At 34.8% G+C, this 12,032-nt stretch overlaps 1 protein-coding gene across 1 annotated transcript; it reads right to left on the reverse strand.

Moving 5' to 3' along the window:
* Positions 1-6,138: 6,138 nt before the first annotated feature.
* LOC112500786 (pyrrolidone-carboxylate peptidase) lies at positions 6,139-11,561 on the reverse strand. Its single transcript, XM_025104367.1, has 5 exons — positions 11,456-11,561; positions 10,083-10,417; positions 7,495-7,599; positions 7,373-7,420; positions 6,139-6,594 (listed from the first exon to the last, which is right to left on the reverse strand). The coding sequence occupies exons 2-5, from the start codon at positions 10,344-10,346 to the stop codon at positions 6,355-6,357; spliced, it is 657 nt and encodes a 218-aa protein (XP_024960135.1). The 5' UTR covers positions 10,347-10,417; positions 11,456-11,561; the 3' UTR covers positions 6,139-6,354.
* Between the last annotated feature and the right edge of the window lie 471 nt (positions 11,562-12,032).

Consider the following 12,032-nt stretch of genomic DNA (forward strand, 5'->3'; position numbering starts at 1 on the left):
TATATAATAATATTTATGTATATAACTTAAAATAATGATAATATATAATGTGTGTGTATATATATGCATGTATATTTATAAAACAATAATAATAAAAGAAAATATAATATATTATTGTTGAGTTTGACATTTAATGGAAATCAAGTCAATATCAAATTCCAAAGTAATCAACACCCCATATTAAAGGGTGCCATTAGCACTCCCTTATTTTAAATTCAAATCACACATCATCCATTTTAGATCTACATCTCTTAACCTTTTGGTCGGACTCAAGACTTGCTCATATTTTCTCTTCATCTTATAATCCGGATACACCATCCGGATTTGGTGATTATCGGTCAACAAGGCAGCTGTCTAAATCGCTCAAGGTCTTAATTCATATTCAAGCCATAATTCCTTGCAAACCTGGACACCCCTTTGACCGTATTCAAGGTTACATCACAACAAGGCTTCCGATTTACAGCTTCCTTGCCCAAGGCTTGTGCGAATTTCTGTTTCATTGATCACTTGATCATCTTAAGGTGTTTCTCGGTGACAAGGACACTCGGACTAAGCATTTCTCACACCCACATTCGTTTTTGAGTTACACCGGTTAACAGTTCATCCGAGCTTGTCATTCATAGCACAATATCGCAGACCTTGTTCGATTTTACCCTAAATCGCAGATCCCTCTGTTAGATTTCACTTTAATCGCTGTTTTCCTAGTCCGATTTCACCTTAATTTCTGGTTTACTTGTCTGTATTGAAGTCTTAATCGCTCATCAAGGTAATTGATTTGGCCGATTTGACTTTCATCGCACACGGGTTTATTCGATCTTGAGTTTCATCGGCCAAGGACAGCTTCATCGCACATCAAGTCGTCAGGATTTGTCTCCCTTTTGTCTTATTCAACCTAAATCGCACATCATTATATTCGTATTTGTTGTTCATCGGACAAAAGGCTTACCAGTTTTAAGGGTAAATCGTTCATAGGCTTGCTCGACTTAGTTTACATCGCACCAAGTTATCCGGATTAAGAGACTCATTTTTTAAGAGTAATCCGGATATAGCCTTGACCGGATGTAGTGTTGATCGCTTAAAAGGATCGCCGAGTTCAAGGTTCTTCGATCATAGACTCATCCGATTTTGGTGTAATCCGCACACAAGCCTGGCCGGATTTGTAGTTCCTCGGTAATACTTAGTCGCGAGCCAGTCAACATTGCCTAATCCCCGTGTCCAAGCTTGACTACCCAGACTTTGTTCTCGGAAAACTACTTAGTCTGACTTGTTCATTTCTCGGTCATATCCGGACATTGCCTTGTCCGAATTGTGGTTTACTGGATTGTATAAGCTATATGGCTTATTCGTACAGTCATATCTAGATGTTAGGTATGGGTTTATTCGGTCAGTCTCCACTACCCATCTCCCTTGACACTCCATCACCTCTCCCTCAAGACTCCATCGCCTCAATCAATCCTGTGTCTGCACCAGGTATGTCATATTATATATCGATTTGAATATATCAATTTCTCTCCATCAAATTGTATATATCGATCTGTATATATGGATTTCTCTCCATCGATTTGTATATATCGATCTGTATATATGGATTTCTCACCATCGTTTTGTATATATTGATCTTTTGTCTCTATCGATTTTTATACATCCATCTGATATATCAACTTCTTTCCATTGATTTTATATATATATATATATATATAATATATATATATCGATTTGTATATATTGATTTGTATATACTGATTTCTCTCCATCAATTTGTATATATTGATTTCTCTTCACTAATTTGTATATATTGATTTTATGTTTATATCTTTCTCTCCATTTTTCTTTCTTGTATCAATTTTCTATAACTATTTTCTATATCGATTTTCTATATATGCGTATGTCTCTATATCGATTTTTTGTATATAACAAACTCTCTCCATCCATTTTTTGTGTATAACCCTATTTTTAAGTTTCGAATGACATCATATAAATGTTTAAAAGTGATTTGCTAGTTTTTGGTGTGATTGAGGATGCACTATTGATAAATTTTGTGGCCCGTAGCCACCATATACGGCAACCTTAGTTAATAACAGTGGGTGGAAACCCTGTTACAGCTTATAGATAATGCAATCAAAGCCATAAACGACTTATATTTATCGTAGGTACAATATAATATAAATGCATCATATTGCAAGAAAGAATAAAAACAAAATCAAGATGTCAACAGAGAATAATAAATGAAATAAGTTTTGAGGATATTACTAAGGGGCAGGCTAAATATACCCCCATATATTGATAAATGCACATATGGGACTGGGAAACAAACAAAAGGACACATCAGTCCCCATTTTCAGAAAAGCTTGGTTAGGACCGATCCTCATTTACACATAATAAAGCCCCATAAAAGACCTGAAAAAAGTCTGGCCCAAATTGGTAACAGATATATCACATCAATAGTATAACAAAACTAAAAGAGTTGGAAGATTTGTATATATCGATTTCTCTCCATCCATTTGTATATATCGATTTCTCTTCAATGATATGTATATATCGATTTTCTATAACTATTTTATGTTTTGATTTTATGTATATGCGTATGTTTCTGTATCGGTTTTTTGTGTATAACAAACTCTCTCCATCAATTCCAGTATATGATGCATATGTCTCTGTGTCGATTTTTTTTTGTGTATAACCCTATTTTTAACTTCGAATGACATCATATAAATGTTTAAAATTGATTTGCTAGTTTTTGGTGTGATTGGGGATGCATTATCGATAAATTTATGTGGCCCGTAGCCACTGTATACGTCGACGTTAGTTAATACAATGGATGGAAACCCTCTGTTAAAACTTATAAAGACTGCAATAGAAAGCCATAAATGACTTATATTTATCATAGGTACAATATAATAAAAATCCGTCATATTGAAAGAAAGAATAAAAACAAAAGCATGACGTCAACGGAGAAAAATAAATGAAATACCAGTTTTATGGTAATGACATCATAACGAAAGGACTAATAATTTGGAACTTGTTCGTGTTTATATGAGTTTAAGGGAAAAGTTGATATAAAAATTTGGTTAACTTGTGTACATGTTCATCGAGTGTGCTTATTTGCAAGTAGGGGAGTTTTATGGTAATGACATCATGGTTATTAAAATGACAATTCCATAATTTTGATATCAAACAAAAACAAATATCGAATCCAGTAAGCTAAATAAGCATCAAATCCAAAAAGAATACCTTTCTAATCAACAAATGTGGAATCTAGCCCTAACTACAAAGGAACAATCGATGCACTACACACAATGGAGATGAAAATGGAATAAGGGAAAGTCAGATGCACTACCTTATGAAAAATAAAAACTAATTACCTCGATTCAGTATTTATTCCTAATTGCGTTTTATCATTGTTTGCAAAGGAATCAGGTCAGAAAAATAACATATAACCTTAAAACACAAACTTACAAACCTTGACAAAAAGCAAACCGTAATTGGTTCTTGAAGAAAAAGAGCACTAAAAAGAACACTAGAGAGTTGATGAAGAACAGGGAGAAACCTCGATCACAGGTTCATGTTTGTGTTTTATCCGGCTCTTTCCAAAATAATCTTCAATGATTGCAGTGAGAGGAGGAGTTGTGGTCGAGAGGATGGAGTGATTGATGACGTAAATGTGTCCATGATTTCATCAGGAGAGATTTAAAAAAGTTTGACTTTTTGGAAAACTCAATAACCGGTATTAGAGAAACAACGCTTGAGAACATAAATTAAAATCTGAGAAATAAACTTGGGATAAATCTGAGAAAAAAGGCAATGTATTGATAACTTGTACCATATGTTTTAAAAATTGTAATTAAAATTTCTTAAGACTTGTACATAAATTAGCAGTACATAATGCAATAAATGTTGTTTTTAAAACTTTGACAAATATGCTTTATAAGGTTGGATAGATAGTTCATAAAAACAAATTATGAATAATTATAAAAGAAATTAAATTACTTTTTATTAATTGATTATTATAAAACAAATACTTTTAACATATTTTAGAACATTATTACACATAAATCGTACGAGATCCCACATCCCATGTTTGTGGAATTTTATTGATTTCAAGTCCAAACAATCTGTCAAACTGAAATGAAATTGAATTGCAAATCCCTTCAAATCCAATTTGTAAACCAAACTAATTTTATTTTCTTTAATATGACATTAATATCATTATATTCTTTTTGAGATTATTGTTATGGTTGCAATTATGAAATCAAACATTACAAATAATTCAACTTGTTTTCTTGTGCAAAACAATACGACATTGTTTCACAATGTGAAACAACACTTTAGTTTTAACCCATATGTTGTTTCACATCAATGGCTTTCTCATATCATGTTAATAGTAACCATAAATCTTTTTATAATAATAAATGATGAATGACACTCATCAACACCTCGATCATTATCCAACGACATGAATTAACTAGTTTAATCCACTCATCGATTAACATAGTCATGGTGTATAAACATGTCCATTTGTCCAAGATGCTCATATTGAACACGAGATATGATTTGTTTCATTCACATTAAGTTCAAATTTTAGATTTTGATCTCTGAATAGATTGAATAAATATCAAATCTTGATATCATATATCACCTATCTGAACAACAAGCATTGCTTCAATTTCAATCGGGAGATAGTGGAAGAGATTTATGGGAGTTAATAGCTCCTAAGGCAACAAGTTTTTATGTTATATATAGAATTATATATATATATATATATATATACATATATGCTTTCTATATATTATTAAAACAGATAATTATATTAAAAATGTACATTCATATTAAAAGAAGAAAAGTCATACAGATAATTGTTATAAAAATGGTTTTTGATTGAATACTTAAAATAGAACTTATGAAACTAATTTTATAACTTCGTTTTCATCGTGAGTCCATAGCGTTTATGAATTCATGAAATTGTGAATGATGTGATTAAATAAATTTATAGAAGTCTAAAATCTAAAGTTAACAGTGTAAAATAAATAAATAAATAAATAAATAAATGACAAAAACTCATGTCCTGTAAAAAAAAATGCAAGTTGCGGCACGCCTCAAGGCACCATGGCGTGAGCCACACCTTGCAGAAATGCTATGAGTCATTTCGTAAAAGCAGAGACGCGTCTTGCACAATATCACGTCTTTTTGAACACTGCTCGCATCAGAAGAGACAAACATTGTCTCTGGTAAAACAAGTTTCATGTAATGATATTGTCACACACCAACAACTATTATTTTGATCAATAACGATATAATTAGCATTAGCGTCAAAGTATATGACCTAAAGACCATTAAGCCAAACAACATTATTGTATTATGATTACATGGAAAAGACTTATGATACTCATATGATATCACATTTAGTATTCTTAAGTTGAGTCTCTTTGGTAAAGTTCACCAACTCGTACCTATCCAAGAAAAACTACCATACGAGTTCATATACGCTAGTCTCAACAGCATTACTTCAACTCATGTCTAAAGTAGATCTTGACTAGGGCTGTTCTAAGAATCATATTCTAAGGTGTACTATATGTTTCATTAAACAACACGATATTTCTAATGTTACATAATAACTAGACAACCCTATATCAATCATAACTCATTGTTTTTCCAAATATAACCATCTAGTGATCGACTTTTGAGGATATTAATAAATGGCAGGCTAAATACACCCCCTATATATTGATAAATACACATATGGGATTGGGAACCAAACAAAAGGACACATCAGTCCCCATTTTCAGAAAAGCTCAGTTAGGACCGATCCTCATTTACACATAATAAAGCACGAAAAAAGCCTGGTCCAAATTGGTAACAGAGATCACATCAATAGATATAACAAAACTAGAAGAATTGAAAGATTTTACTCTATTCATATATTCCAATCGAAAAAGAAAGTAAAGTTTTATTACCTTTTGAGTTAATCATGTTACACCATTAAAAGAAAGAAAACAAATCATGGACCAGAAGTAAAAAGCCCAAAGCCGAAAGAAGGTATGGATATACCCTGCTCACTCACAGTAACAATATCCATGTCCCACCAACCAACTTCCCACACATCATTACTTTATCTTAATATATACAGAAAGTAAGCATTAATGAACCACAATGGCTTAAATAATATTCACAACTTTTGAAATATAACAACAGAAGAAACAAGCAGATGCAGTACATGGAAATTCAACACAATCCGATGTAACCCGATTATTAGAATAACAACAGTAGACCTTTTCGACAGGCCAACAAGAGAAGGGGAAGGGAAAGGGAAGTGGAAGTGGAAAGGATTCACGACAGATAGACAGACAATAATAGTTTCTAATATAAAGAAGCAAGTACCTCCAATAAGGAAGCAACAAATTGCATTTGGGTATCCTCATCGATTGTTAGGAAGAGGGGAACGTGTACAAACACGGTTTTTATCCCATTTTGTTCTGCAAACCGAAGAGAATGATAGTATACGTAATTGCAGACAAAGCGGCCAGCATCATCAGAGGTCACCACGTCATAACCCATCTTTGCTAAGGATTTGGTTATCTCATCCACAGGAAGACATGTCTGCATCCACAATATGCTTGCATCATCCAAGTGAAAAGTTGTAAATTGTTAAATTATAAGAGCGCCACAAACAAACATGCATACACCCTGATTGTAGGAATTGAATAAACAAAATGAAACGAGCTCGGTATATCCCATCAGGAAGTACAGTCTGAAGTACATCCGGGGGTAAAATGTGCACAGCCAGCTTTATCCTAATTCCTAAAGACGAAGACCCCCAACTAGTAAAAAGTGCATGAAAACGAGAAATACAAGCTAAAATTCAACAATCTAGGATATAAATCTTAGGAACTGTATGGTTATGATAAATTGATGTAATTCTACAATCTTGGATATAAATTCAACTAATGTAAGCCTCGAAAGTGTAAATAATGAAATTCACATGAATATTTCCATTAATCAAGTGTAAGGCTCGTGAGCGATTGGGAAAACAACTCTCTACAAGCACTTGTAGAATAACCTTATGGAAGGTGGTGGTAGGATTTTATGTTCTTTGTAATGATTTTACGGATTGGTTTAGAAATGGCAAGTTGTAAACGAAAAAACGTTAGCTTAACCAGAAAAAGTTACTAAACCGACAAACTATACACTATATCAAGATCACTGCAAGGAGAGTAGAGGAAAGGTTTGCATACTGATCATACTCCCAAACCCTACTCCTTGACACGAGTAGATACCTTTTTAAGTTACTATAACATTTCAAAGAGACAGGGAAAAATCATAAGTAAAATCATGAAGATAAGTTTTCTCATGTCTCAGAAATTTGACATGATTATACCTTCCGTGCCTTTGAAATTCCGCCATCTGCAGGAATAATAGGAACTTTCTGCAAATACAAACGATGGTATTACAGACCAACTAATAGCAGAAAAATGATGGGCTTAAGGAGCCACATCTAACCTGAGGCTTCCATCCCATCTCATCAGGGCAGCGGAATGTAGCTTCATTTACAGCTTGATGCTCAATAGCAAATCTTGTGGCCCCGCTATTAACTCCAAAATGTAACTGAAATATAAATTTAAAAAAGACAAGAAATCTCTTATTTGCAACCTCCAACTGGAGTAACTACAATAGCAGCAAATACCGAGTTCAAAAGTTGGTGGTTTATGTGCACTATTTTACTACATAAACAGAAATATATTGTGTTTGAGGATTTTTATATGTTAGCGGTCAAGCTTTGTCACTCGACAAACTCTATGGTGCCAACCCAGTTACTTAGCATATTGAATAATGACTCCCTGTATGCAAAAGCCTGTCTAGATTCCTATAATTAGGCTTCTACAAAAAGCATTTTATTCTACTTCCCTGCTTTTCTTTCGGGAATCTCACAGTCAAATTCACATGGTAACTGTCTCATCTTTCTTTTTATCTTCTATGACCTTCCTTTTTGTCATTTAATCCGTCTTTGTTTTCTTTCTACCGTGGATGCAGCTCCACAAAACCCTAATCTACTTTCAAAATTGGAAATGCTCCCATAGATTCTCATCTACATTACAAGGATATTGGTGTGTGGATATGAGTATGTAATATGTGGATGCAGGGATTTGTTGATTTTTAATTAAGGACTCATTTCTACAAATACCAAAGATCAAACTCTGACATACAAGATTAGGCCATAAATCTGTGTTGTGACTCCCGTTTTTCAGAACACTGATTCCACAGAAGAATTGATTTATAGATTCTCCCTCGACCCACGCAAATGAAATTTCCATTTCCGTCATGTCCTATTTCTATAACAACCTGTTTGGGATTGTTTGCTGTGATATCCGGGACCCTTATGGACATAGATTCTTCCTAATTATTTTTTTTTTAAGTATATAATATTTATATACGGCAAATACTCGTGCATATGCCTCACCGTTGGCGAGGTTTGATCCCTTGAACTCTTGATAGGCTGGGCACTACCCGTAACCTGGGCACCCGCTGGGCCAATGATCTATGATCCTTTGGTCTTCCAAATTGTTTTATAAGAGACACAAGTTTACTTAACCATGCAAGAGGCTCTCAGCTCCTTCAAATATTTCTATTCATCAAGATCACAATTCTTAGACCTGATAGTGGAGGTAAGCATGATTTCTGATTCTTATTCTCTAATCCCAGTATAAATTATCAAATGACCTACCCTTATACACCTCAACCAATGGAATGATGAAGAGAAAGCATGCTTGGCATCTTGTTAAGCTGACAACAGGGGATGGTCTTCAATGCAATTTTTGTGCTTATTCTTTAATCACAGATACACATATAGCAGTTTGAACCATAAAACACCAAATTCCTAGATAAGAATCCAATATACGATCTTTAAAATCTTTTGGTTTTCTTTGTTCTATTTCTCAGTAAGCCACACATTATCTTAATTCTAGAGCATTTAAATATGTCTTATTCTATTCCTAAAAGCAAAAAGGGTATATGTATATCTTGTTTTACTTGGAGCTCTCACAAAAATCTAATTTTCCTGAACATGATGCCAAGAGATAATCTTCCTTTCTGATTGTCGATATCATGTTATGCCGCACTACCTTTCATTTGCCAAATAAAATCTATTTTCAAATCAATCGAGTTTCAAACTTTCCTAATACATGAAATGGGACACACACAGGACCAACACGGTGATACTTTATTCATCAAATACTCAATTAAAGGTGAACTCACTGCTCTATTGGTCGATGTTGACCAAATTTGATGACATGTAGTAGGAAATAAATATGGTTGTTAGATCTCTAGTGTTGAAGCTGGATTTACATATGTCGCACATGTTGTAGGAGAACTTCATGGCTGAAAGTGATCATGGATGATCTCAAAACTTACAGAAAGGAACCTATAAACTAGTATTGTGATAACAAATTTGGTATCAGCTTTGCTCATTGTATTCAGTACAACATTCAATTCAGTACAACAAAATGAAGCACGTTGATATTGATGGACATTTTGTGAAGAGAAGCTTAACAAGGTTATCCTAAGCTGGGAGCAGAAGACATACATTCAGGAGCTTGAAGGGGAGTGCAATGTACCTATATATAACTGTTCTTTATTTGTTTGCCTGCCCAACTCTTCTTTACCTTCTCTTGGTTTCTAAGGATTTCTTTTTTCTAAAGTTCTCCTCTTTTTCCTACAAGTGGTTGGTTTACCAGGTTTAGTTATCCTCTGCTGTTCTCTAGGAACCCACCTTGAATCTCTAAAAGCAGTTTGTATGATTCTTTATACAATAGCAAGATTGAAAGAATTCCATTTTTTTCCACACTATTCCAGCTTCTATCTACCATAGAATCATCCATCACCATCCTCCATCATTGGCTGTGAAAGTCTCTGCCATTTCTTATCAATTGTGTACTAAAAAGTAAATGCAGCAGCAAATATAATTGGCCAAATGCTTCTGCTTATACAAAATTGCATGCATACCATCAGAAAAGGGCAACCATCATACTCTCGTTTAAACAATAGAGAAGCAAAGGGTGAATATACTCTTAACTCAAAAAAGAGCAACTGACCAGAATGATTTTGGAAAAATTCGATGGTTCGGCGTCCTTGCTCACAGCAGATTGTAATGTCTGATACAAAGGAACAAGAGCTCCCTGGCCTGCAGTCTCGAGAATCGTACAACTACCAAGAATCACCCCCTTTGGCGAACCGTTCCTCTTCAAATGCTCTTTCAAATTACTGACAATTGTCTCAGCCGGATTTTCCGAAACTCCATGAAATTTCTTAAACCCAGTCACATGGAACGTTACAGCTGGAGGCCCTTCTGACCCCATTCACCAACACTTGATAAATAAAATTCAAGAATAGGCAATATCCTTGAAACTCCAAACTAGTACTGATGTCCCTACAAGAAAATGATTAGTTATCAGTTGAGAGCCTCAGCAGATGAAAATCCAAAACCTAGTAGGACATAAAAGCCATAATACGAGTGAGAAAATAACCAATCACAACAGACATCAGACTTTGGCCATAATTTACAACCTTTAGAAACTTATACAAAGACACCACGGAGTTACGCCATGTAATGCACCTGCAACATCCAATACCAAACCTAGTAATTTAGATTGATATGGTTTATGTTACAATCTTTTTGTTATGAGCCCATCTAACATTGGTTCTTTCTTTCTACCTTTCTTTCTTCCTTCCGTTTTGCTCACACTTTTGCACAAAGGGTCTTCACGAAAACAATCACTCTATTCTTCAACCCCCTAACCCTATATCTTGAGCGAGATACACCAGGACCACTTAAATTCACAATGGTTTTAACTTGATTTGGAGGATATTAGCCTAGCCTGCTACTTTGGGATCGGCACATTCCAAAGAGTATTAGAGCAATGCATCTTTTGGGGATATGGATTATGGAATTTTATTTTGGGTTTCTATGTAAGCCTCACAATGTGTCAGGAATTTATAAGCGAATATGAATTATGAGTTCCTTCAATTAGTACCCTACCAATAACTTCTTTCCCTCGGTTTTAATCAGCAACTGTCATAATTAAAGCTGAAAATCATCGTGTTTGAGCTCAAAGTCAGACCGAACATCTGGCCACTGATATCGAAATACATCCACCGAATCAAATAATAACATGCAAATCAGAAAATATATATACATGAAACAATCGAATCGGTCAGTGATTACTTCATATAAAACAGTACATAACAAGTTTGATCATATATGAAATCAGTATAGGGCGACATGAACAGGTGAACAACCCTTGAAGAATTAAACGATAGAAAAAGCAAACTCTTCTGATAAAACAGAGTCAAGCAAATAAAAGCGTGAACTGTAATCCAGTAGCATTTGAAACAACAAAACCTGATGAACAAATTGGATCAAATACAAAAACCAAGGAAAAGGAAGGCGATGGAATTGAGCTTTTACCAGAGAATCGTGCGGGAAAAAGCAAACCCAGAAATGGGGTACAACCACCGGTCTTATCTGTAGAAGCGATTAAACGAAAAAGTTTAAACTGATTGAGGTTCCTTTTTGCAAACAACTGGTGTTTCACATTTTTCCCTTTTACCATGGATGGCCTCCTTCCTATGTCGAATAATTTTTGTTTCATTTTTATTTTTATTTTTATTTTGAGGGTAATTGTCTCAGGGCTGTTTGTTTGGCTCTTAACAGTGATATTAAGAGCCAACCTCTTAATCGGTAAGAGGTAAGGAGTGTTTGGCAAAAAAAAAAAAAGCCTTTTAATGGTTACATAACCCTCTTAACCATTTAGTGTCCGACCCTTCACTAAACCATTCAGATTTACAATTTCCAAGTTTGCCCTCTCTATAGAGCCCTTCCTTCACATCGCCTCCCACCCCCCACGATCTGGTCTCCGTCTTCCCCCCCTCCCCAATCGTCGCTCTTCCGGTCGCCGTCTCCGGTCGCCGTCTTCCAACAGCTCTTCCGATCGCCGTCTTCCAGCAGGTCGTATTTCCTCGCTTCCTACCGTCTTCCAGCAGCT

This window comes from Cynara cardunculus (genome assembly GCF_001531365.2).
Source record: "Cynara cardunculus var. scolymus isolate 2C chromosome LG 17, CcrdV1, whole genome shotgun sequence".
Classification (NCBI taxonomy): Eukaryota; Viridiplantae; Streptophyta; class Magnoliopsida; order Asterales; family Asteraceae; genus Cynara; species Cynara cardunculus.

Bases quoted from the DNA above. Each gene is read 5' to 3' on its own strand.
- LOC112500786 (XM_025104367.1), bottom strand. From the start codon at position 10,346: ATGGGGTCAGAAGGGCCTCCAGCTGTAACGTTCCATGTGACTGGGTTT. The intron at 7,600-10,082 runs GTCAGTTGCTCT...TTTATATTTCAG, and splicing joins ATTTTTCCAAAATCATTCTG to TTACATTTTGGAGTTAATAG. The intron at 7,421-7,494 runs GTTAGATGTGGC...TTGTATTTGCAG, and splicing joins AGATGGGATGGAAGCCTCAG to AAAGTTCCTATTATTCCTGC.